Below are 26,634 nucleotides of genomic sequence, written 5' to 3'. Positions count from 1 at the left end.
GATTAAGAAGGGCTCCATCTTCTCTCCATCTTGAGCTGGGCTGTGACATGTTATAAGAGCAAGAAAACCTACCAAATTGAAGGTTGTGGCTTGGATGAATCACCTTTCTCAGGAAATCAACCCTTGCCTGCACAAAGGGACAGAATGACTGGAAATACCTATTTTGTCAAATATTGGCTCTAACACACATGACAGAGCTAATCTGTCTTGGTCTCCAAATGAAAACTGAGCAAATACCTTATGCACACCACATCTGAAGGCTGGCTCTGTTTCTTCTAGATGCTGCAGGACCTGGTTTCTGGGCAGCACTGAAGTGGGTTTATGGAGATGATATTATCTTATTTAGGGTGACCTTTTTATAGCAGGCTTAATATGTAACATGGGACTACAGGCAGCAACCAAGGCAGAGCCAAATCCTGAGGAGCTGGTTGTACAGAACAATAGCTATGAGGTGGTTTTTTTAAGGCTCTTTCCTTAAGTGATATAGAAGAGGAGTAGTATGTGGGCCATTCTAGAAAGCCTCTGTTAAATTTCCCACTCATTATTGATGGTTGTGACTGTTGAATCCTAACAATGACAATCAGATGCTGTTTGATATGACAGTTTTAGCAAGCCTGTGATTTTGCTTCTTTCTTCCCTCCCCTCATGGAAGGAAAAAAAAAAAATTGCTTTGTTTTGTTTTTCCTTCCCTCCCTGTGGGAATGTGAAATGTGGTCAGACACTTTGCAATCAACATTTAGGAATACAAATCACCCACTGCTGGTGCAATCAGTCCTGATATTTACTATCTGGGTTTGTGCAAATCTTTCATTTCTTCTTCTCTAGTGGCAACACACCCATTGCAGTGTGGGGAACTCACCTAGACCTGATCCAAAACCCTCAGATCCGAGCAAAGCATGGTGGAAAGGAACACGTCAATGTGAGTATAGCTGCTGAGCTGGGGATCAGTCACAAGAGGGGACACATCCAAGGGGGTGACAGGAGCTGGCTGACACCTCTAGAGGGTGAAATTTTCTATTGTATCCAGAGGAGATGAGATGACATACTTTCAGAAAGATCCCCTTATCCTCTCTCCATGAAGGGGTACTGGACAAAGAAAGGGACAAGAAGAGGCATCATGAAGGGTGATTCAAATCTGAAGCTTGTTTATTCTGTTGGTTCAAGGATATCTGTCCTCTTTCTTGTCCCACATACAACCTACAGTATTTATTAGCCATGCCTATGCATAATTAGATTCAAATGAAGTTATTAGCTAAGCATGCTGGAATCAGAAGACACTGTGAATGATCCTCTTGGTATTACTGTGTCCAATCCCTGGACTATTTAGGGTCTTACAAGAGTGTATCCAGGTTTAACCTTCTAGATTTACAGCTGAATTCAACTCTCAGTGTCCACCGAGGAATCACAAACCATTCTGAAGAGGTCAGCAAGGCTCTACCAAGGATTGGGAGGGCAATTCTCTCTGAAGGAGTCAATTACCAGTAGATGCCAAGCAGCTCCTGATAGACCTGTAAAAGGTGTGGGGTTAGCACCTCCAATTAAGAGACTCAGGAAGAGGAAGCACCTGCTGACACCTACAGTATGTTGGAGGATAGGGCCCTGCGAAAGCATCTGAAAAGGTGTTGACTGCTTATGGGCACTTTCTGGGACAAAGTGTGAAAGAGAATCCCAGAAGAGGCTCCACAAATAGAAGCTGCAGAGGGGATAATTGAGGTGGAGGTGGAAAGTCCAGGCTCTCTCCTTTTCAGAGATTTTAAGATTATTGCACAGGCTTTCCACCCAAGATTCTCAAAGCACTTTATGGACTTTAGGTAATCTGCTGCCTACATGAGCAATGGTGAAACTGTCATAGAGTAAAAAAGAAAATGGAAGAATATAGGGTAGATGGATTTGCATCTGAAGTTTGCAGGTTGAGGTAACAAAATTTGAGGTTTATTGCAGTTCTGGCATGGACTAGTATTTTTCTTCATAAGCCAAAACCAAAGCAATTGTCATGGAATCACAGAATTGCTTTGGTTGGAAAAGACCTTTAAGATCATCGAGTCCAACTGTCAACCCAATAGTACCATGGCCACACTTCACCAGATTCCCAAAATATCTCTTGAGGTTAGTTTCTAGGCCTGATGTGACTCTTGATTGACAGTTTTCAAATCCTTGATGAATTATGGGAAAACCCTGGCCTGAGTGATTATTTGTATAATCAGCCTGGAGAAGAGGAGGCTCAGAGGAGATCTTATTGCTGTCTACATCTACCTGAAGGGAGGTTGTAGTCAGGTGGGGGTTGGTCTCTTCACCCAGGCAACCAGCATCAGAACAAGGAGATACAGTCTCAAGCTCCACCATGGGAGGTTTAGGCTGGCTGTTAGGAAGAAATTCTTCATAGAAAGAGTGATTGGCCATTGGAATGGGCTGCTCAGGGAGGGGGTGGAGTCACCATCTCTGGCGGTGTTTGAGAAGAGACTGGATGGGGCACTTGGTGCTATGGTTTAGTTGATTAGATGATGTTGGATGATAGGTTGGACTCGATGACCTCGAAGGTCTTTCCCAACCTGGTCTGGTCTGGTCTATTCTGTTCTGTTCTGTTCTATCCTGTTCTATTCTATTCTAATTTCATTATATAGTTTAGTTACACATTCCATTCCCTGGTACAGCACAACTCAATGCTTACCCAGCTGCCCTGCAGACTTGGAAGTCTGCATGGCTTCATCTTATTATTCCATCAGGCTCCAGCTCTTGCCTGACACAATCATGGTGTTGTGTACATGATGAAGCCTGTTCATCACCTCATGATGTTTATGTAGACCTGCCCATCAGTTTTATGCTGGGAAGGAGCCTGCCTGTTCCTGGTGAGAGCTGGATGCATTGAGCTAGCAACCATGATGTAGAAAAACAAAGGCTCAAATCCTAACAGACAATCAGGCATCTAATTACTAGTTGTTTAAAATGGGAATTCTTGACAAAGCATCTTTCACAATCTGTTATCCATTTCTCTAATACATAAAAGAATCAGGTCTTTGACAGGGCTAGAAGACAACTTCAGGGTCTCATGAGACTGACCCCACTATCTTTACAGTTTCAGCTTTCTGGACGTCCTTTTAGGTAACCTGATGTTCAGACAGGAATCCTGGGCACAACTGAACATGCACTGGCCATACACTTTACACACAGGAAAAAACAACTCAACAAACAAACAAATAAACCCCCACAAAACAAAACAAACAAGTAAAACAACCCTCAATTTTCTATTTCCACAAGGAAATTAAGTTGGGGAAGGTGCTGACAATGGCAGCCCCAGAGGCTGAGCTTCTTCAGGGAAGAGACATGGAATGGTCAATTGTGTTGCAAACTGTTCCATACACTCCCGGTGAAACTTTCCTAATCCTTTCCCAGCCTTGATTGTGTGATGAGTTTGGGTTATGTTTTGAAGTAGTGGAGCACCAACCAGTCTCATGATAATTGGGAAGTCTGCTCCTCCCTGTCCTCTGGCAGTAAGTGGGGTTTCATCTCACTGGGAGATGTCTTTTCACCTGGAGGGCTGGGGGCGGTTTCCATTAAACTCTCCTTATGTTGGATTTCTCCTTCCAGAACTGTGAGGTGCAAAACAGCACAGAGATGACCTGCCAGGCTCCAGCACTGGCTGTCGACCCAAATCACCATTCAGAGCTTGCTGAGCGTCCAGAAGAGTTTGGCTTCATTCTTGACAATGTGCAGTCTCTGCTGATTCTCAACAAAACCAACTTCACCTACTACCCAAACCCAATCTTTGAGGTTTTTAATCCCTCAGGGATCCTGGAGCTGAAGCCGGGAAGTCCCATCATACTGAAGGTGAGGACCAAGGATTGGATGAGGAAGGACAAACACACGCTGCTTATTGCCTCTCCATGTCTGCCAATACCTCATGAATTACAGTGGTATCCTGCTGCAATCCCAACTGCATCCCAGAAATTTCCTTCACTCATTGCACCTACCATATCTAATCATATCTGAGTCACCATGTACAAATACGAATCAGCATCTTCCAATACCTATAAGTAACAAGCCTAAACTCCTGTGTGCAGCCCAAATTTGTACCCACTGCTGTTCACCAAAGAACATTTTCTACCACTGCAAGAGGGCTGACCGTTAAATACCCAAGTCATCTTCTTTCTTGGGTTCTCTTCCTCTCATTCCTGGTTGAATCCTGCTGGTCCTACTTTATGGTCAAACATTTCCATATCAGCACTTGTAAATGGTACAGGTGCAAAGAAAAGATGGTGCCTGCAGAACATCATCTTGCCCCTTTGGAAAGAGGTCTGGTTTACTGGCCTGAGTATGTTTTGGAAGAGTCTGTTTGTGCAAGACTTATGCAAAATGTCTGATTTTGTTCCAGTGAGAGACTGGAACACAACAGGCTGTTATGACTGATGGCAGTCTCCATCCATCCATGCTGTCCTCTCTATGACTTTCTACATTGGCTTTTCCTCTCTGTGTTAGCTAAAGGCAGACCACAGATATTAAATTCAGTGTACAACTTGTGTCACAGGAGTAAAGCAGAGGTGGAAGGCAAACTCTTTCCTGATGTGTGTTTTTTTTTTGGGGGGGGGTTTGGTGATATTCCTTTTTATCTAGGGCAAGAACCTGATCCCACCAGTGGCAGGAGGGAATGCCAAGCTGAACTACACCGTTTTGGTAGGTGAGAAGCCCTGTGCAGTGACCGTATCAGATGTTCAGCTACTGTGTGAATCTCCAAACCTCACTGGAAGGCACAAGGTGATGGTAAGTAGTGCTTAAACCTCAGGCTTTCCTCCATGGGTGGGTTGGAAGGGCATACTAAAGAACTGTCAGGGATCTGCCAGGAGTTTGCATCACCACTTGTCTTCTATAGATCCCATAAACATCAGGGTGTCTTCCTGGCATGATATCCTCATCAAGAGTAATTTGGAGAAGTAGAAAATTAAGATGGACATCTTTATAACAGTAAGAAACCTTTCATAATCAAGACTCTTTAGGGAAGTTTGTCTCTATTTTTATACACTCTGTACAGAATCATAGGAAGATTTGGGTTGGAAAGGACCTTTGAAGGTCATCTAGCCCAGCCCTGTTGCAGTGATCTGGGACATCTGCAACTAGATCAGGTTGCTCTGAACCCCATCCATCTTGATCTGGAATGTTTCCAGGGATGGGACATCTACCATCCCTCTGGGTAACATGGGCCAGTATTTCACCACCCTCATCATAAAAAATTTCTTCCTTTGATCTAGCCTAAATCTGTCTGGTTTAGTTTAAAACTGTCACACTTTGCCCTGTCACAACAGGTCCTGCTAAGAAGATTGTTCCCATCTTTCTTCAGGCCCCTTTAAGTACTGAGAGGCTACTAGAAGGTCTCTCTGGGGCCTTTTCTCCTCGAGGCTGAACAGCCACAATTCTCTCAGTCTGTCCTCACAGCAGAGAGGTTCCAGTCCTCTGATCATTGTTGTGGCCCCCTCTGGTCACATAGGTCTATCCTGTGCTGAGGACTCTGGAGCTGGCCCCAGCACTGCAGGTTGGGGCTCAGCAGAGCAGAGGGGCAGAATCCCCTCCTTCCCCCAGTTGCTGTCCATGCTGCTGGAAATCAGCCCAGAACACAGTTGGCTTCTGGGGTGCTAGCACATATTGCAACCTCATGTCCAGCTTTTCATCCACCAGTCCCCCCCAAGTCCTTCTCCTCAGGGGTACTTTCCATTCCTTCATCTCCCAGCCTGTATACTCATGCGAGTTCACATATGGAACATGGTTCCTACATGTCACAGTTTGTCAAATTCAGCACAGTCTTTATCAGTTTGTAACATGCTGGTGGCTAAAACTTGCCTTTATGTAAGAGAAAGCATTTTTGCAGGATATGGATGATAGCGTGACTGGACTTTGAGTTTTTGACATCTAGACAGCTTAGTATGCTCCTGCACATCCTTTCTGGAACTTGTGAAAAATGAATTTAATGATTACATCAGAGGGAGCTTCTTCTCCTCTCACCATTGATTTATTCACTCCTTCTTTGCTTTCCCCTCAGTAATTTGCATTCCTCAGTGCTGTTGGTTGATAAACAGCACATCAGCAAACTCATCTGAGCTGTGGGTGGAAAGACAACGAAAGCTAACAGCTGACATCAGACATAGGGATGATCAATGTTTCTCATTCCTTGTGATCAACTTTTTTCCACCTCCCTGTTGCCCTCCTGAAGCTGTATCTGTCACATATTTATTTCAATAGCAGTTGACGGAGACTTGGCACGGCTCTTTAAAATGAGAGTTTTCTGGAGACTTTTAGGAAGCAGGAAGCTTCTGGTGACCATTTTGGGTCTTGTCTGTGACTGCTGCTGGGAAATCTCATACTGGCTACTTAACTTCTCTGTGCCAAAGTTTGTCATCTGGAAAATAGAAGTAATAATCCTTTTCAACCATGCAAATATACAGTGGCTCTCGATTCATTATAAAGCACATTAAGACACTCCAAGAGGAGCAGTAATGAAGTGGGAGATTTTCTCTGTGTGAATACCAAAGCTTTTGAACAAGGCGTTATACGTTCCCTGTCATTTTCATGAATATAATTAAACATATGGTTAGTCAGAGATGGGCAAAGCCAATCCTGGGGAGAGAGAAAACTCAAAGTCAGGTGAGCAATAATCAACCCCCGGGGATCGGGGAGGATGAACATCTGGTCAGGTCTTACTAATTGGGAAGACTTCCCTGCTTCTGCAGCCTGGGACAGATTAAGCGAAGCCATAGAGAAAAAAATAATCCCTTTTTGAGGATGCTGATCAAACAGGAGATGCTGCTGGAAACATGGGAAGATGATCCCACTGAAGCCTGTTAATGAGCATCAGTTTTAGGGGCAAGTTACAGATTTCTCATTCAGCTGCCAACACTGAGGCAATTCTTTGACAGTGTCTGTGCTGGGAACCTGCTGGGAAGGTCACCTGCAATGGAGGCCAGTACTCAAGGATGGGCTTTGCATCTTTAACTTAACAGGGGGACAGCAGGGCTGGGAAATGCCTCCTCCAGCATGGCATGGCATCTCTGTTGCTTGGGTTGGTACAAAATCTATCCACACATTTCACATGAATGTCACTTTGATGGCCAGGATGATTGACAGGTAGCTCTCCCAGGTCCTCCTCCAGTTTCTGTCAGTGATTTAATGTGTGACCTTGACAAAATTGCTGAACAAACCCTTTCTTGCAAAGTGAGGTGGCCTAGATCTGAGAGGGGACCATCGGAGTGAATCAAGCATTGCAATACTGAGATTATTTCTAAAGGAAGGACCAGTTACAAGGACACATATTGATGTCAACACTTTCTTGATCCAGTTCAGTTATCTTTGGTATAATGACAGAGTTATTTTTAAAAAAAACAGAAAATAACACAAAGGTTTGAGTGATGGTTAAAAAAAATTGACTTAGAGGCAAGCTCTTTTCAAAGGAAAGAAAAGAGGCATGAGGAAGATCCATGGCCTATTTTCTCTAGTATTGATAGGACAGGAGGAAATGGCCTCAAGTTGTGCCAGGGGAGGTTTAGTTTGCATATCAGGAAAAATTTCTTTCCTGAGGAGTGGCCCAGCATTGGAACAGGCTGCCCAGGGAGGTGGTGGAGTCACCATTCCTGGAGGTGTTTAAAAGATATGTAGGCATGGCTCTTTGGGACATGGTTTAGTGGGCATGGTGATGTTAGTTTGATGGCTGTATTCAGTGGTCTTACAGGTCCTTTCCAACTGAAATGATTCTGAGATTTTATGATTCTACAACAGTGTTGGAAAAGGTCTGTAGTGAGGAAATGGAGTCCACTGAAGGATTACTGGTATCTAATAAAGGCACTTACTTATTGAAAGTCACACTGAACTCCTTAGGTAGTGAATGGAGAGATGGTCAAATATAACAATTGCAGTTCAGGACACAATTCATCTCAACCTAAAGCAGACACTTAGGTTGGTTTGGGGAAAATTGTGCTGGGAAAGATGCAACCACAATCAAGTTTTACACAACAGAAACTCCTGAACCACTACAGGTGGCCCTAAGACTTTTGCTGAAGAAAACCGGGCTTTACCATAGGGCTGCTTAGGATCAATTTAGGGTCAATAGGACTTCATGGGTAGCCAGACTCGTTTGGGAATATGGAAGGCTCATATTCAGCCTTCTGGAAGTCATAAATAGCTTCTTTCAGAAACGCTCAGTGGCCCAAGAAATAAAGTAAGACTATATCCACATATTTGCTTGTTTTTCTTTTAAATGCTCACTGTAACAGGCTTTTCAGGCTTGCTTCAACAGATACCCTCAGATCATGGCAGTTTGGTTGGTGAACTCTAAGACCTTCCCAGTGTTGAAACCACTTTTAGAGAGGAATGCATGGGGCTAACTTTGTTGGACACCTACCTCTAGGAGCCTAGATCCTCTTAATGAAGAGAAATGAGAACTTTGTCTGAATGAAATGACTCATCCCAATGTCAAAGCAGGTGTCAAAAGCAGCTCATATAAATCACATCCTAAAAAGTGGTTTTTCTTTGTATTGACTCTGAAAGCATGTTGTGATGTCTGACTGACTCAGATGTGCATGTCAAATGTTTGGTGAGAGGAATCCCACCCGTGGAGACAGGCTGTTCTGTGAGCTTTGAGGACAGACCTGCACTGGGGATTGGGATGGAGTTGTTTGATTGTAGTCTGATACTCCTGGAATAGACTCATCTAACTGTGGGGCTTGGAGAAAAAGGGCTGCTGTTGGAAACAGAACATGAAATATAAAAGATAAAGAAAAATATATAGGTATGTATAGATATTGATCTATAGATATTGGTCAATATCTATTTATAGATATTGATCAATACAGTTAATGATCTACTGGGACAGGAAGGAAAATGTGCAAGCCGATGAGCAAATTTTGCTGGAGGATGTAGGATAGAGGCCTAGGGTAAAAGGCAACAGCTTCCAGTGCATAGATATTAGGAAACACTTCCTCACAGAACGCCTGATTAGGCACTGGAACGGGCTGCCCAGGGAGGCAGTGGAGTCGCCGTCACTGGAAGTCTTTAAGAAAAGATTGGATGTGGCACTTGATGGCATGGTTTATCTGATGTTGTGGTATTAAGTCATAGGTTGGACTTGATGAACTCAGAGGTCTTTTCCAGCCTCAGTCAGTCTGTGATTCTGTGATTAGCATAAGAGTTTGGCAGTTTCTCAGCTTAGCATCCATGTATCAATAGCAAACCTCTGCTATGTGCAGGCTTTATAAGTCACAGGGACCTTGTGTCTTGAAATAGGTGAAGAAACTAGTTACTGCTATGTCCTCAACCTGTGTGACTGGTAGGTTGTTCCTTGGCCACTGAAGATCCATCAATGTCATACTGCAGGAAGGGTCATCTTGAAACTCTGTTACTCGGTCAGGCAAGCTCAGGTTTGGTTTCATTCCTCATTGTGGACATTCTTATCTCTCTAGAACCCATGCCAAAACGTCATGACAGGATGTTGGTGATGGAAATTAGATGTTTCCAAGCATTCACTTTTGTCATGTTTCCAAGCATTCACTTTTGTCTTGTTCAAGATGAAACTGTTACAGCTTTGTCCAGGACTTACTGAGGAAGAGCCTACAGCTGGTGTTAGAGCAAAACAGGCGACAGCGTGCTCTTTAGCCCAGAGAAAAGCAGACTGAGAGGGGATCTTATCAATGAGTATAAATATTTAAAGGCTGAAGGACAAGGGATGGGGCTGGGCTCTTTCCAGTGGTGCCAAATGGTTGAACCAAGGCCAACAGGTACAAACTAGAACACAGAAGGTTTAACTTGAGTATAAGAAAAGAAACCTTTACTTTGAGGGTGCCAGAGCACTGGGACAGGCTGCCCAAAGAGGTTGCAGAATCCCTTCCATCCCTTGCCATTCTGTGATTCTGTTGTAACTGGGTCCAGAATAATTTCTAGAAGACAGTGAGGTCACAGTTATTCATGTCAGTTATTCATTGTGGTGGTGAGGAGTGAGAGCAGCTGGGAAAATTTCATTAATTCATTACTCTACTTCATTGTCTTTTCTGCTGGCTCCAACCTTTCTTAGGGCCAGTTTTTTCCTTCTGCAGCCTGGAGAGGAAACCCAAGAAGGTGCTGAGCTGAGGCATGGGAGGACTGGGATTAATGTATATGCAGGCAGGCTGCAGACAGACTGATTAGTTGAGAGCCAGTGGGATGAAGGACAAGTTTAGTCACCATGCTGGGATGTGGGGTGCTTTTTACTAGCTGTTGTGGGAGCCGGAAAGGTAAGGGAGAACTCCTCATAAAGGAGGAAGAAAAAGGTACAATTACATTCTGCAGTGGTCACAGTTGCAGTGAGAGGCACATAGCCCTGGGAGCCTGGCTGCATTTCTTCCTGGCAGCAGGGCCTGATGTGCCTCTCCATGACAGAGCTCAGCTGTAGTAAAGTGACAGGGCTCACTACCATGCCATGAGCCTTCAAGCTTTTTGCATGGCTTTCTTCCTAGCTTTATGATAAGCTGTCATAGAATCAGGAAGGTTGGAAAAGTCCTCTAAGATCAAGTCTAGCCATCAACCCAACACTACTGTGCCCACTAAACTGTGTCCTAAAGTGCCATGTCTACAAGTTTTTTAAACACTTCCAGGGATGATGACTTCACTAGGACAGTCTGTTCCAATACATTTTCAGTAAAGAATTGTTTCCTAATATCCAATCTAAACCTTCCCTGATGCAACCTGAGGCCATCTCCTCCTGTCCTATCACTTGAGACTAGGGAGAAGAAACCATGGATCTATATAGGATAGGATAGGATAGGATAGGATAGGATAGGATAGGATAGGATAGAATAGAATAGAATAGAATAGGAATAGAATAGATTAGAATAGAATAGAATAGAATAGAATAGAATAGACCAGGCTGGAAAAGACCTTCGAGGTCATCATGTCCAACCTATTACCCAGCATCATCTAATCAACTAAACCATGGCACCAAGTGCCTCATCCAGTCTCTTCCTAAACACCTCCAGTGATGGTGACTCCACCACCTCCCTGAGCAGTGCATTCCAATGACCAATCACTCTTTCTATGAATAACTTCTTCCTAACATCCAGCCTAAACCTCCCCTGGTGCAGTTTGAGACTGTGTCCTCTTGTTCTGGTGCTGGTTGTCTGGGAGAAGAGACCAACCCCACCTGGCTACAACCTCCCTTCAGGTAGTTGTAGACAGCAATAAGCAATATTTTCCTTGGAAAAGAACTTGCCTCTGAGATTTAGTCAATCTTTATTTAATCATTGCTCTAACTCCCTCTCCTCTCCTCTCCTCTCCTCTCCTCTCCTCTCCTCTCCTCTCCTCTCCTCTCCTCTCCTCTCCTCTCCTCTCCTCTCCTCTCCTCTCCTCTCCTCTCCTCTCCTCTCCTCTCCTCTCCTCTCCTCTCCTCTCCTCTCCTCTCCTCTCCTCTCCTCTCCTCTCCTCTCCTCTCCTCTCCTCTCCTCTCCTCTCCTCTCCTCTCCTCTCCTCTCCTCTCCTCTCCTCTCCTCTCCTCTCCTCTCCTCTCCTCTCCTCTCCTCTCCGAACCTCTCCTCTCCGAACCTCTCCTCTCCGAACCTCTCCTCTCCGAACCTCTCCTCTCCGAACCTCTCCTCTCCGAACCTCTCCTCTCCTCTCCGAACCTCTCCTCTCCGAACCTCTCCTCTCCTCTCCGAACCTCTCCTCTCCGAACCTCTCCTCTCCTCTCCGAACCTCTCCTCTCCTCTCCGAACCTCTCCTCTCCTCTCCTCTCCTCTCCTCTCCTCTCCTCTCCTCTCCTCTCCTCTCCTCTCCTCTCCTCTCCTCTCCTCTCCTCTCCTCTCCTCTCCTCTCCTCTCCTCTCCTCTCCTCTCCTCTCCTCTCCTCTCCTCTCCTCTCCTCTCCTCTCCTCTCCTCTCCTCTCCTCTCCTCTCCTCTCCTCTCCTCTCCCCTCCCCTCCCCTCCCCTCCCCTCCCCTCCCCTCCCCTCCCCTCCCCTCCCCTCCCCTCCCCTCCCCTCCCCTCCCCTCCCCTCCCCTCCCCTCCCCTCCCCTCTTCTTCTTTTTTTATTTTCTAGTGTTTCACAATCCTTTTAGCTAGGGAGGCAAGGGGATGTCACCAACCATAAAGTTAAGAAACTTTAAAGGCCATCTAATCCACCCTCCCCTGCAGTGAACAGGGACATCTTCAATTAGGTCAGGTTACACAGCCTTAGTCAGGATGTGATGGAGTTCTGTTTTCCTGCTTCTTCAACAGTTTCAATGCAGCTCTGTCCTGCTTTCCCTCTAGGCTCGTGTAGGAGGGATGGAATTCTCCCCAGGGATGGTCTATATCTCTCCAGACAGCCCTCTCAGCTTGCCAGCTATTGTCAGCATTGCAGTGGCTGGTGGCCTTCTCATCATCTTCATTGTGGCCGTGCTGATAGCGTACAAGCGCAAATCCAGAGAGAGTGACCTCACCCTCAAGCGCCTGCAGATGCAGATGGATAACCTGGAGTCCAGGGTGGCACTGGAGTGCAAAGAAGGTAGGATGAAGAAGTAAGACTGACACTGTGACACTGCATCCAGCCTTTGAGCTCAAGCAAAAGAAAATGTTGAATTCCTGTGGGTAAGGCTCAAGCCTGGATCTAGTCTAACATTGTCTCTTTTCTGTGAGTTCAGCTTTTTTCCACCATGAACTAACTGCATTTGCTAACTCAGAGTCCAGAGACAGCCTTGGCATGTGTCCCTGGGGAAAGGCTGTTCTTGCCCACCTTCATCTTCTTCTCCACTTATACCTTACTCTCATGCATATATGTCTGTGGGCCTTTCTCACCATGGTGATGAAGTTCTGGACTGTCATTACTACATGAGTGGTTCCTGTTTTGTGTCAGCCTTTGCAGAGCTGCAGACAGACATTCATGAGCTGACAAGTGATCTGGATGGAGCTGGGATCCCCTTCCTCGACTACCGAACCTACACTATGAGGGTGCTTTTCCCTGGCATTGAAGATCATCCAGTCCTGAGGGATTTGGAGGTAAGAAATCAACTCCTCTCAAGCTTCCCTCTCTGTCCTCAATGCAACAGATGTTGTGGGTTGTGAGGACATTGTTATCTACCATGCTGTGTCCTACCAGGGATGAAACAGCACCTTGTTAAAAGTCCAGGTTGCAAAGAGATGAAGATTGTTGCTATCATAGATGTTAAAGTCTGTTTGATCACCCATCTATTTGGAAGAGTATCATTGATCTGTGTGCATTAGGTCTACTATGTCCTTGGTCTTCATCCTGCTGGAGTTTGGATTTTAGACTATGTTTATTAGTTACTGCCAAGGAAAAAATTAATTTGTGTAGCAGAGCAGCGGACTTGCCTGTGTCACTCCAGCTTTGTATGACACTCCCACTTTCTCAAGGACCTTTTTATTTTTCATGTGGCAACACCTCTAGAATGAACCTGCAGTCATTGAAAGAGGTTCACCTTTGCTGCTCTCTGTGGTTTGCAATGAGGTCAGAAAACAACAGCAGCATCAATCTGCCCTTACACTGTCCACATCTGCCTCCTCCACTCCAGCTCATCAGATCACAGCAGTGAAAGGACAGCAAAACATTGCCCAGCACTGCTGGGGTCTACACACAGCCTGCACTACCTCACTAGTGACAATGAGTTTGATGAGATTCCAAGTGAGGTCCGAAACTGCTTCAGGATTTGACAGATGGGCAGGCTTTGTGCTAAGGATACCTGGGCAAGAGGAGTGGGGGATACAGAATGGACAAGGCCAGAGAGGTTGTTAGCTAAGCTTTCTTCAATGTCTTCGGCAAGCTCTGAGCTCTAGAAAGGTTTTAGCATTGACTGGTGAGATTGTCAGAGGCCAAGACTGGGGTTAGTTGGCAGAAAAGAGGAGTAAGAGTTGACACAGGCTTGGCTGGCTGCACAATAAGAGTGCCCGATCATCTTTGCCTCTTCCTTTCAGGAGAGCCAAAATTCATCAAACTGTATGGAGAGTGTCTTGTCCCACTTGGTGGGCAATGAGAGAAGTGAATCTTTTTAATCCCCCAAATGAGCTAACCCTGCTTGTCAGGGCCTCAACAGTGGCAAAAGTCGCAACAATGGCTCTGAGGAACAGTACAAAAGTCCAATACCTCCTCCCACTTGGTAGACAACAAGGGCTATCCCTGCTCAAGAGGGACCAAAACAGTAGTAAAGTCACAACAATGACCCTGAGGAAAAATACCAAACATTTTATTGTTTTGTTGTTGGTTGTTTTGTTTTTCTTTCCTAATAACTATGAACAAGCATTATGGATAAAGGCACTTTTGCAGAGGAGTTCTTTCCTTAACTACTTTAGAAGAAACTAGGTCACATCTATCAAAAAGGAAAAACAGAGAGAAGAAAATCAAGACAAAGGAGAGGGGTGGGGGAGAGAGAGAAAAAGAAAGATTTCACCATCCTTGGATCCAGTGCTGTCTTCAGTCATATTCGTGACTGGAGCAGAATGGCTGGAAAGTTGCCTGGTAAAATAGGACCTGGGGGTGCTGGTTGACAGCTATCTGAACATGAGCCAGCAGTGTGCTAAGGTGGACAAGAGGTCCAACAACATTCTGACCTATATCATAAATGGTGTGGCCAGCTGGAGTAGGGAAGTGATGGTGCCCCCTGTGTTTGGCACTGGTGAGGCTGCACCGTGAATACTGTGTTTAGTTTTGGGCCCCTCACTACAAAGAGGACATTGAGGTACTAGAGCACATCCAGAGAAGAGCAACAAAGCTGCTGAAGGGTCTGAAGAACAAATCTTATGAGGAGCAGCTGGAGGAACTGGGATTGTTTAGTTTGGAGAAGAGGCTGAGTGGAGACTTTCTTGCTCTCTACAACTCCCTGGAAGCAGGTTGTATTGAGGTGAGAGTTAATCTCTTCTCCCTAGTGTCAAGTGATAGAACAGGAGGAAATGGCCTGAAATTGTGGTAGGAAAGGTGGTGCCCAGGGAGGTGGTGGAGTTACGGTGCTTGGAGGTGTTCAAGAAACGTGTGGACATGGCACTTTGGGACATTGTTTAATGACCATGGTGCTCTTAGGTTGACAGTTGGATCTGATGATCTTAGAGGTCTTTTCCAACTGAAACAATTCAATGATTCTTTGACAAATACATACACTCACCCTTCTATATCTTTTTTGGTCCAGGACCATCTTCAGGGTATCAGCTCTCTTGTATCTGTGTGTTAAGTGTTCAGGAGAGTTCAGCAGCAGTAACAGTGTAATAACTGGGAATAACTGGGAATCAAAACTGGACAAGAAAGTTAATGGCAGTAACAGTTGATCAAAATTTGTCCTGTTGTCCAGTGCATTCTCAAACAGGTGTTTTCCATCCATTTGGCGGGAGTGCAGGTAGAGAAAAGCAGCTACTGCTTTGCCTCCACAGGGCTCCATCCATCTCTCTCTTAGGACCCCACTTACAACAGCTCCGGTTCAAGTTGTTTGAGACTATACAGGCCAAGTTCCTTGTTATTCTTAGACAGAGAGATCCATTAAAAAAACTTTTCTGTCATCAAGGAGAAGGAGAACTTGTGGGATTGAGTAGGAGGATGAGCTGCATGTTGACTACTGTATATATTTCCCTTTAAGGTGTAAATAGAATGGCCTTGAGCTACATTCCCTCAGGATGTGCAGCTCAGCAGCTTCAGCAAATGAGCAGGAGAGAGGAGGGGTGGTGTATACGTCTCACACATGTATACATATACACAAGCACTTTTGTCACCCTCACTGCCAATTTCAATCCATTATATGCATTAATCTCAGCTAGCTGACCACAGGAGAGCATCTGACCCCTGTACAGATTTGAGCATGTATGGTCCCAAACACATACACAGAGAAATACAGAGCTAGCCTTTCAATCTGCTACTTTTGATCTCTTCTTCTTTTCCTTTCCTTTCCTTTCATTCGTCTTTCTTTTTTGTCCTTAATCCTCTGCAAAGCCTCAACAACTATTTCAGCATCAACATCTTTGGATACCAACATATCAGGGAAGGCAGTTCCCATTCTGCTCCCTTCCCTGTAGCACCTAGAAGGAGTTACTATTTATTGCAGAAGGCCCCAGCAGAGATCCCTGCAGTGAGAAGTCTTACTTATTTCCAGTTCATTTGCTAATTAACTGCTTCCAGATGCCATACAAAATACTTCTCTTGTTATTTTTTGTTGTTTTTGTTTTAATTCTCTGTAATAACCTGGGGATAGACAATATTATATGTTCAGGCAAGTGAGAAGTGAGTTAAAAATAATTATTGGCAGGATGGATTGTGGTTGGTTGGTTGTCTCAGGCAATTTACTAAGTAATTTATTTGATGTATGCAAAAAGAATTAAAAGCTCTAATTTACAGAATGAAAAAAGTGATGACTCTTAGAGGAGTCTTGCATTACTTGGTTGTTTAAAGCATGCCAGCTTGGTTTGGATTGAAGTGCCAAATCTGGTTGGTTACATGCCTTAGTAATGTGTTGTTCTAGGAGCAGACATTCTAGCCAGCAGTGTGCACAGGTGGCCAAGAAGGCCAATGGCATCCTGACCTGCATCAAGAATAGTGTGGCCAGCAGGAGCAGGGAAGATATTATCCCCCTGTACTCTGCACTGGTTAGGCTGCACCTTGAGTACTGTGTCCAGTTCTGGGCCCCTCAGTTTAAGAAGGACATTGAGACTCTTGAATGTGTCCAGAGAAGGGCAACGAGGCTGGGGAGAGGCCTTGAGCACAAGCCCTACAAGGAGAGGAGAGGGAGCTGGGGTTGTTTAGCCTGGAGAAGAGGAGGCTCAAGGAAGATCTTATTGCTGTCTACAACTACCTGAAGGGAGGTTATAGCCAGGAGGGAGTTGGTCTCTTCTCTCAAGCAACCAGCACCAGAACAAGAGGACACAGTCTCAAGCTGTGCCAGGGGAAGTTTAGTTTCAAGGTGTGAAGAAAGTTCTTCACTGAGAGAGTTGTTAGCTATTGGAATGGGCTGCCCAGGGAGGTGGTGCAGTCACCATCCCTGGTGGTGTTCAAGAGGGGATTGGAAGTGGCACTTGGTGCCATGGTTTAGTCATGGGGTCTCTGACAGGTTGGACTTAATGGTCTTTGAGGTCTCTTCCAACCTTCGTGATTCTGTGATTCTGTGAATATTTTTCAATGGCATGGACACTAGACCAGGTTGCTCAAATCCCTGTCCAGCCTGGCCTTGAATACTTCCAGGGAGGGAGCATCCACAAGTTCCCTGTGCAACCTGTGCCAGTGTATCACCACCCTCACTATAACTGGTTTTTTTCCTAATATCCAGTCTAAATCTGCCCTCTTCTATCTTAAATCCATTCTCCCTAGTCCTATCACTACATGCTCTTATAAAAGTCCCTCCCCAGTTTTCTTGTAGCCCCCCTTTAGATACTGGAAGGCCACTGTAAGGTCTTCTTGGAGCCTTGTCTTCTCCAGACTGAATGGATGATGAAGGCAGAGAGATAGCAAAGGTTGTATGTCCTGGGTAGGTCTGAAAGTGGGTAGTAAGAGAAAGGTATAAATGCACTTTTTTCTTGTGCAGGTCCCTGGCTATAGGCAGGAACGAGTGGAGAAAGGCCTGAAGTTCTTTGCACAGCTCATCAACAACAAGGTTTTCCTGCTGTCCTTCATCCGCACCCTGGAGTCCCAACGCAGCTTCTCCATGCGGGACCGTGGTAATGTCGCCTCACTGATCATGACGGTGCTGCAGAGCAAGCTGGAGTACGCTACTGATGTCCTCAAACAGCTTTTGGCTGACCTCATAGATAAAAATCTGGAGAGCAAGAACCACCCCAAGCTGTTGCTCAGGAGGTAAGGATGCCTGAGACTGCAGGGGGCTGGGTGGGTGGCCTGTACTCCGCTGTCCAGCGTAAGGATTGCTAGTCATCTTTGGAGCAAAGGGGCAAATCTGCTTGTTTGTTGCATAGCAGGTTGTGAAACAAAGATGGTGCACAGCCTCAGTTCACATGACCTAGTAGGGCTGGCATGAAGCTGTTCAGAGAGAGGACTGAGTAAGGAAAATAGGGCCGAATGAACTGAGTCCCTCTCCCTTTGTGATTTCCTGCTCATACATGACTTCCTGACAGAGTTTGCCTTCTCTTAGAGGACTTTCCTCTTCCTCTCAGCATCTACTCTGAATTTCCTACGATTTCAGCAGGAATGTCTGTAGATCTTGCTCCACCTCCTCACTAACCAGAAAGTAGTCAATGATTAGAAGTCACAGAACAAAACCAAACTGCACTGGTTAGGCCACACCTCGAGTACTGTGTCCAGTTCTGGGCCCCTCAGTTTAGGAAGGATGTTGACTTTCTGGAACGAGTCCAGAGAAGAGCAACAAAGTTGGTGAGGGGTTTGGAACACAAGCCCTATGAGGAAAGACTGAGGGAGCTGGGGTTGCTCAGCCTGGAGAAGAGGAGACTCAGGGGTGACCTTATCACTCTCTACAACTACCTGAAGGGAGGTTGTAGACAGGCAGATGATGGTCTCTTCTCCCAGGCACCCAATACCAGAACAAGAGGACACAGTCTCAGGCTGCGCCAGGGGAGGTTCAGGTTGGATGTTAGGAAGAAGTTCTATACAGAAAGAGTGACTGCCCATTGGAATGGGCTGCCCAGGGAGGTGGTGGAGTCGCCGTCATTGGAGGTGTTCAGGAGGAGACTTGATGGGGTGCTTGGTGCCATGGGTTAGCTGTTTGGGTGGGTTGGATTGGTTGATGGGTTGGACACGATGATCTTGAAGGTCTCTTCCAACCTGGTTTGGTTTATTCTAATAAAGATTTATTCTAATAAACCACCTTTGGATATTAATGTAAGATCTTCCAGAAAGCTTCCTAAGGGCAACAAAAGCCTGTGCTACATAATACTTATTTTGGGCTTTTTATGTGCTTAAGATGTTAATTTATGCTTATGTTTCCTTTTAACCTGGAGATGCCAGTTTCATTGTTTAGGATCTACAGGTGTATCAGGTAGAGTAGAATATATTATAACCCTGATGCTATCTGCTGTCTGGGGCATGGACTATCCTGCTTTAATTCTTGTTCACGAGTTAACTGTGGACACAGGGAGAGTATTCTTCAGCTCTGCCATAGGATTGATCTCCTTGTCTCTCCTTCAGCAATGATGCTGGGAACTTGTTGAAGACAGTATAAGAGCAGGACAACAGAACTGGCTTCATATAAGCCACATGATTGGATTGGTGCTTCTTGGCCAGGTCTGAGGCCTAAACTCTACAGTTCTGTGGGAACTGTTGAATTAGAAGCCTACTGCTCTATAATTAATGTGTTTTCCCTGACTAGGGAAATGCTGCCTCTTCTCCCATTAGGATCATGTTCATCTCCCTTTCACAGTCTGAACCAACTCTTCTGGTTCAAGGACCCTAAGTAAAAACAGGAGGAGTCTTCTGGAGACGAATGACCTTTGCCACTGCTCAGAGCCAACTTTGAAGAGTACTCAGCTGATTATGATGGATGGCTTGGGCAGGGAAGAGGTATATGGTGCCTAGTGGGAGGCTTTTAATCTGGAACACAGCCTGCTATCATCAAAAAAGGGAGCAGAAGACATTTCCTGGCATTTAGAATAGCAGTGCCAGAGGCAGACACTGGGCTTTCCTTTGGTGTCAGTTGGCTCCTTGATGTGATTAAAGCCCTACAGCCCAGCTGGTGACCTCCCTTCTGATGTCCCCAGGCTTCCTCTCTGTTCTCCTCCTCTGATGATGAATGGGATAGTCTCCTAACTGTCTCCTCCCATCATTTTCTCCTTTTTGTTTACCTTTCTCCATCTCTTTGTCATCTCTAGCTATTAATTCCTGTCTTGTCCTAAGCATCCTATTTTTCTTCTTTTTCCTTCTTCCATCTCTTTTCTAACTCTAGTCCTCTAGTCACTCTTATTAATATTCCTCTCCCCACCATCCCTGGTATTGATGTGAGATTTTCCCACAAGAGCAGAGAAGTTCCTATAGAAAACAGGCTGAAGATAAGCTGTATTTAGCTAGGGAAGGAACCAGCACTTGCTCTGTGTTGTTGTAATAGGGCACTGCTTTCAGGCCTTGCATACAGCTCCAGCAATGCAATCTCTCTCCCTTGCAAGTCTCATGCTCCAGAGGAGGAAAGATCAACTCTTTGCTGAAGAGCTAGGGAATCTAACAGGCAAGCTGAAGCCATAAGTGAGACCTCCTGCTTGGCTTTGGTGGCAGCCAGGACAAGTAAGACCCACTTTAATCCATCCAGATAGTGACACTTCCTTACTTCTTGAGCTATACCAGTATGTGTACTGGAGCCAGGTTTATTCTGTGCTTCTGGTATCCACAGCACATTTACAGGTCTGAGCTGGACCTACTGTAGAAAGGTCCCCTAAAGACTCAAGATGTTTTTCAGTTTGGTTGAGGACAGAGTGCTCAAGGGCAAATGGATGAGCTCTGTGTATGCACCATGTTGACATATTGAGGAGTATAATCACTCCTAAATGCCAAGGAGATCGTCAGTGCCAGATAACTGTTCTCTGATGATTTAGATCTGTCTGTCTTAAGTATTTATGTAGCCTACTTGTCATATGACCTAAATCTGAGCTCCTCATATTGATGGATTTATCCTTTCTGAGCTCCTCTGAGAAGATTCCCTCAAACTTTGTCATCTCCTCCTCATTGATGGAGAAACTGAGAAAAAGCCATGTAAGGACTTCCCTAGTTAAAGGAGAATCAACAGGGCAGTAATGATTTGCCTTCAGGTTTCCTCAATCCAAAGCTAAATCATAGTACCTAGGACATGCTTAATCCTGCTGGTGTCATCCCACACTTTCCATGGGGCTCAGATATCTGGGCAGCAAGAAGGGTAAAGCCCATCTTTTGACTAGCCCTTTGATATGACCAGCACAACCAACTAATTTCCAATTTGCTTTTTCTCCCTGGCTGATTTTAGGACAGAGTCTGTGGCTGAGAAGATGCTCACCAACTGGTTCACCTTCCTCCTGTATAAATTCCTCAAGGTAAGGGGAGTAACATGCCTGGATGAACAGTTGCTTTAATTAATTTCTTCTTGTCAATGTTTAGTTGGGGCAAACATTTTCCAGAAAGGAAAAGGAAAAGACTTTTTTTCTCTGGAGGGAGCTCACTGCCTCATGGGAGAGGGGCTGTTTTCTGATCTAAGGAGAAGAAAGAGGAACACTTTGTTGGAGAAGCAGGATCCAAGGGTCAGTTCTGAAATGTGAAGGACTTCCGAGCCTGATGGAGACCTATATTGAAAATGTTCTCCTTTTACTAGCAGACTCAGATCTCCAGCACTTGATAACCCATATTTTCAGTGCAGAGTGAATGGATATCTCATCCCACACCAATTCAGAAGCAGTATTGAGGTCCAGTGCCTCTTTCATCTTTATCTTCTTTACACACATCGTAAACAGATCCCTAGTGGCCAAGGAGGACAGTGGCCTCCATGGATGCATTATGAAGAGTGTGACCAGCAGGTTGAGGGAGGTTCTTCTCTCCCTCTGCTCAGCCCCAGTGAGACTGCTTTTGGATTATTGTTTCCAGTTCTAGGCTCCCCAGCTCGAAAGAGACAGAGAACTACTGTAGAGAGACCAATGGAGGCTCCAAAGATACTGAGGGGAATGGAGCATCTCTCTGATGAGGAAAAGCTGAGAGACCTGGGGCTGCTAAGCCTGGAGAAAACTGAGAGAGGATCTTCTCAATGCTGTTCAATATCCAAAGGCTGGAGATCATGAGGAGGGAACTAGTGATAGGATAATGGACAATAGCTATACACTATAACACAGGTGATTTCACTTTCATTTAAGGAGAAATTTCTTTCCTGTAAGGGTCACAGAGCACTGAAACAGGCTGCCCAGATAAATTGTGGAGTCTCCTTCTATGGAGACTTTCAAAACCTACCTGAACATGATCTTGGGCAACCTGATCTAGTTGACCTGCTTTAGAAGAGGGTTAGGACTAGATGATCGCTAGGGGTCTCTTCGAACCCCCACCATTCTGTGGTTCTGTGACCCCCGTTGAACTTCAAGCATGGAAATTGCCAAGAGTCCAAACTCAGAGTCAGCCTTTTAGGAAGGAGCTGGGCTCTGCACCTGTCCTTCACTCCCAATGCACTTGTTAAACCTCCTTACATCTTACAGCCCCATTTGGACTGAAAAGCTACCCTGTGCCTGGCAATTCAAGCCTTTACAAATCAATGCCATTCCCTTAGAACCTTCCTTAGGCACAACCAGTCCAAAGATGAATGCATGGGGAAAGTTTTGAAGGTCCCTGGAAGGTAATTTCAGTGACTTCAGTATCAGATCCCTTCTTTCAGCTGAAAGGAAAGGATATAAGAGGTGACTCTCTAAAGAGCTGCTTTTATAATAGGCTTTTTTCACCCCACTCAGCTACTTGTCTTCTTGCCTTAGCCTGAGCAGAGGCCTGATAAGGGCAAGAGACAGGCACAGAGCAGCAATATGCTGCTGGCAGATAAGCTAATTAAGTGGGAGACAGGTGTAGGAATGGAGAAAAGGGGCCACTTTGCTTCAGATTATTAACTTGTTTTTGCTGGGATTTACACTGTGGGAAAAGAACCTGGCTTGCTGAGTTGGAACACAATGCCAGAGGAGAGGGCAAGGTGGGGAAGAGGGCAGGAGGAATGAAGAGGTGAATGGGAAGAGAGGCAATAGAATAGGGGAAGGGAGGCAACAGAAGGAAGAATGAGGAGAGCATGGCAGTGAATGTCCAGAGGAGAGGGAAGGAAAAGTATGCAAAGAGCAGTGCAGTGAGTGGGGATGGTGGGAAGGAGAAATTAGGGAGAGGTGTGCTTTTCTTGACCTGTGTGTGGGCTGCTTGCTGCTCTCCTGTATTGGGCCACACGTCTGACATCATCAATGCAACTGTAGAGATCCAGGGGCACACCTCCCCTGGGTCACAGAGCTGCTTCTGCCTGAGTGTCCACATTTGCTTTCAGCAAAAGAGTTCTCAGGAAGATTGTGGGCTCTGTCCAAACACACAGATCAAGGCACCAGCAACCTGCCTCCCTTTCAGACCTGTCTCCAGGTGCTCTGGGATCCCTCCCACCACCTGCTCCAGTGCAAAGATTCTGACCTGGTGGCAATCACTTGAACAGCTCCTACAAGGATCTGCTAGCTCAAATACTACCAGGAATAACCCAAACCTTTGTCCCATGACAGAACACTCAAGAAGACTGATTGCACTCAGTGGAAGTGGGCAGTCATCTCTATTCCCAGGCTATATGGAATAGAATGATTCCTACTGATGTGTATTTCTTGAAGTTGGTCACGACAAGCTGTGGTAGTCATTGAGATGCAGGGTTGGGTTCTTATCTCTGATTCTCTTGTTTTGCTTCATGGTTGTCTCTCACATCTGCAGGAGTGTGCTGGGGAGCCTCTGTTCTCCCTTTTCTGTGCCATCAAGCAGCAGATGGAGAAAGGCCCAATCGACTCAATCACTGGGGAGGCTCGGTACTCCCTGAGTGAGGACAAGCTTATCCGACAGCAGATTGACTACAAGACACTGGTGAGTGCTCTGACAACGCCTTCCTGTCCACCCTCTTCTAGAAAAAGGGGATTTAGAGAAAGGAAGCCATCAATGGGCACACTGACCCTCTGGGACTATTTATTCTTACAACCCCATTGAAGACTGACTAGTCACATCCACTAGCACAGCAAGGTTTCGGGCTGAAGCATGTTTGCAAGCTTCTTCCAAGTTGCTTCCATTATGTCCAGAGCATCTCCAGCACCCCAAAGATATTGATTGTTCACTGGAAGCTACCCCTCATTGCAGGGTAGGCTGACAGTGTCAATCATTACCATTGCTAGGATTAGGTGAGGTCCAGGAGCACTGGAAGATAAGCAGGAACTCTGTGTCATGTGAAGACAATAGATGTGTGAATGTGAAGACAATAGATACAGGCAATTCAATCTGTTCTGTTAGTTAAAGTACTTTCTAGCAGCTTCTCTTTTCCCTGGAGCGATGCCCACCCTTCCAACATCCCTCTGAGTTGTAAGTCAAAGATAACAGTTCTCCTACAGCAGAAAGGTGAGGTTATTACTGCAAGTTGTCACCAACATGAAGTCTTCCCTGGCAGGAGTGTGATGTTTATGTTGGGATTTCTTCCATTTCTACCCCCTTATGTTTGGGTCCTTTCAACAGTATCTTCATCCTTGCCCTCCACAAGACCTGCTTCCTTCTCCCTGGTCCCCAAAATCAGTGGCAATGATGCTATGTGCAAAGACTGAGCACACAAAGGGCTGGTGTTTGCTGGGGCAGTGCCTGCCCAGCATTGACTTGAGGTAGGTCAGCCACAAGTCCGTAACTCTAAGACACTTGTGATCACAAGGACATCCAGCTCAGGGCATGGAAAGCCCAGAGCCATCCTGAAACCTCTTGGTGTTGTGTCAGTGTAAAGCCCATGGCCTTCTGCAAGTGACAGCAAAAATAGCTTTTATGATGGTATATTGCAAGGACCTCCTCCAGAATAATCCTCTCCCTCAGAAATAACAGAAACAAAACCCTGTTCCTCAACTGAATATTTCAGCATCAAGGAATATATTAGAGGCACACAGTGGAGGGACACATTAGGCCTTCTTTAGAGCTATTGCAGCCATTCCTCTTGAGCAAGCACAAGGCAAAGAAAAATGAACTTGATTTAAAGATTTCAAGGGAAAGAAAATTAATCCTTGCTATTGAGTTGTTTGCTTCAAAGTGTAATTGTGAAAGATATACCTCACATATGTCCAGCTTTAGCTTCTGCTCTGAGATTAAAGCCTTTTCCCACTTGATTAAAGAGCATTAGTTAAAGAGCATTAGATATCTTTCCTTAATGTTTTTTGGCTTTCACTTTTTCCTGGATACACTAAATCCATTGAGCTCCTAAGTCTCTGTGAGATGAAGAACACTTTCTGAGTCTCCAATGATCCTTGTAATTTCTTTATTTCCCTTTTCTTTGTTCTTGGAAAACCCCAACCTCAGATTTTCAGATGGTCAAAAGATGCTCTGAATTTACTACTTTATCTTATTTGCACCTTCAATTGAGGGACATTCATCTTACCTAACTTTAGCTAGTTTTGAGAACTATGCCCAGGCAACATTAGTTCTTTGACCTGTTTTATAACTTAGCTCAGGTGGGCTGACGCTAGTAATGCCTCTTTTTCTTGAGTACCAACAGTCTAGAGCTGAGCTTTGGTTGAATCCAAGCCTGTTGAGGGGGTAGGCAATTTCATTTTGCATATTAAAAATGTGACTTTCCTATGAAATCAATGCTGCTCCTCTGTTACACGTGGTTGTCTAACAATTTAGAGGCCCGATCTCACATGGAGAGAGTGAGAAAAAGGAAGGAAGATGCAGGCACACAGTGATCACTTTCACCAAAGGAAATCCCTCCGATCCTTTTAGGCTCGATATAAAGCAGCCAGCAAAGGGTCGTAATTACACATCAGCCTGAACAAAGCTCTCCTCCATTCACTTTGTGTCATTTGATGTTAATCAGCTCTCCCTCTTACATCTCAAGAGCAGACAAATCTATCCCGATAGGAATCACAGATTTACAGAGATCAGCTCTGAAGAAGGAGATTAAGAAGCAGCAGAATATGAATAGGATTGTTCTTCTATTTCTCTCTTTCTGCTTTATTTTGTCCTCTCTCTACCTTCCTTGAAGATTTCCCTCAATGTCCTCTGCTCTCTACCAAATGAACCTGCCTGGTCACCACTCTGAGTTTGCAGTATTCTGTGGCTAAAATTCATCAGGTGGTTCATGTTTCCTGAGAGGTAGATGATTGCTTGACTGAGTTAAATCACAGTTCCAACAGCGTGGCACGTTGATTAATGTAATTTTTCTGGGAAGACAAGGTTGAGGAAGACAACTGCCTTCATTAGCCTTCATTAATCATGACTAAATATTTGAAGTCATGGTTTCAAATATCATTTGAGTGAAAAGCAGATCCAAAGGAAATGATTTCTCCAGGGAGAAAAAAAAGAGAAGGGAGAGCACCTTCAAACACCTGGGATTACTGATTTTACCTTATACAACTCCTTCACTAAATTTAGATTGTTTCAGTCTAATTTCTTTCCAAACTAGACAGCTCCAATTCACTGTCTGCCAAAGTCCTACAGTTCCCTGAGGAAGCCCCCTCAATGTCCTGGAGTCTTTGCTGTTTAGAACATGTTTTGTACTTTCAAGAGATTTTTCAGTAGAGTTACAGGTGTGATTTGTTGAAATAAATGTGTTGCAACTAAGCAGTAGATGATCTCACAAGCTGTATGATTCAGAGCAACACCCTGTGTTAATGTCTTCACAAGCAGTCTGTGCTCATCATCTCTGGTCTGCAGTGTTATTAAAACTCCAGCTAGATTGTTCCATTTATGAGAGCCAGGAAGATCCCATCCCTGTTGACTGCCACCTGCCTTCCCCCCAGTCCGTGATTTTTTTAACCATTCACCAAAACAGAGTCTAGATGCAAAAACCTTGCTCCCTGCTGGCACTGCTCTGCTGTCACTGGGAGTTGAAAGACCATCCATCTCCTGCATCAGCTTCATTTCCGTCGGTACAATGTGTGTTGGAGGCTGTCAAGAATATTGGCTAATTAGTGCTTGAGGGTGGTAGGTGGGAGCTGCCTAGTACATATTGAGCAGTGGCATGCTCTGTGTGGTCCCTGCACACCTCAGTGGCTTCAGTGCTGAGAACCTAATGGGATCATATCTCCTGAT

At 45.2% G+C, this 26,634-nt stretch overlaps 1 protein-coding gene across 4 annotated transcripts in view; it reads left to right on the top strand.

Annotated features, from left to right (window-relative positions):
- The window catches only part of PLXNA4 (plexin A4), a 553,704-nt gene that overhangs the window by 479,081 nt on the left and 47,989 nt on the right, over positions 1-26,634 (top strand). For 3 of the 4 annotated variants that reach the window (XM_068169025.1, XM_068169035.1, XM_068169040.1), the window contains 8 exons: positions 826-919; positions 3,586-3,825; positions 4,609-4,755; positions 12,249-12,483; positions 12,832-12,974; positions 17,486-17,754; positions 20,855-20,921; positions 23,299-23,445. In XM_068169025.1, the coding sequence (XP_068025126.1) occupies positions 826-919; positions 3,586-3,825; positions 4,609-4,755; positions 12,249-12,483; positions 12,832-12,974; positions 17,486-17,754; positions 20,855-20,921; positions 23,299-23,445 (1,342 nt within the window). Of the gene's footprint in view, positions 1-825; positions 920-3,585; positions 4,417-4,608; positions 4,756-12,248; positions 12,484-12,831; positions 12,975-17,485; positions 17,755-20,854; positions 20,922-23,298; positions 23,446-26,634 lie in introns of those variants that run through there. The other variant, XM_068169048.1, reaches the window with a different exon arrangement.

The sequence above is a fragment of the Melanerpes formicivorus genome, unplaced genomic scaffold (assembly GCF_026170545.1).
Source record: "Melanerpes formicivorus ecotype bairdi unplaced genomic scaffold, bMelFor1.0.p_v2 SCAF_3, whole genome shotgun sequence".
Taxonomy (NCBI): Eukaryota; Metazoa; Chordata; class Aves; order Piciformes; family Picidae; genus Melanerpes; species Melanerpes formicivorus.
Note: the sequence above shows the minus strand (reverse complement) of the source record. Positions and strands in the feature narration are given on the sequence as shown.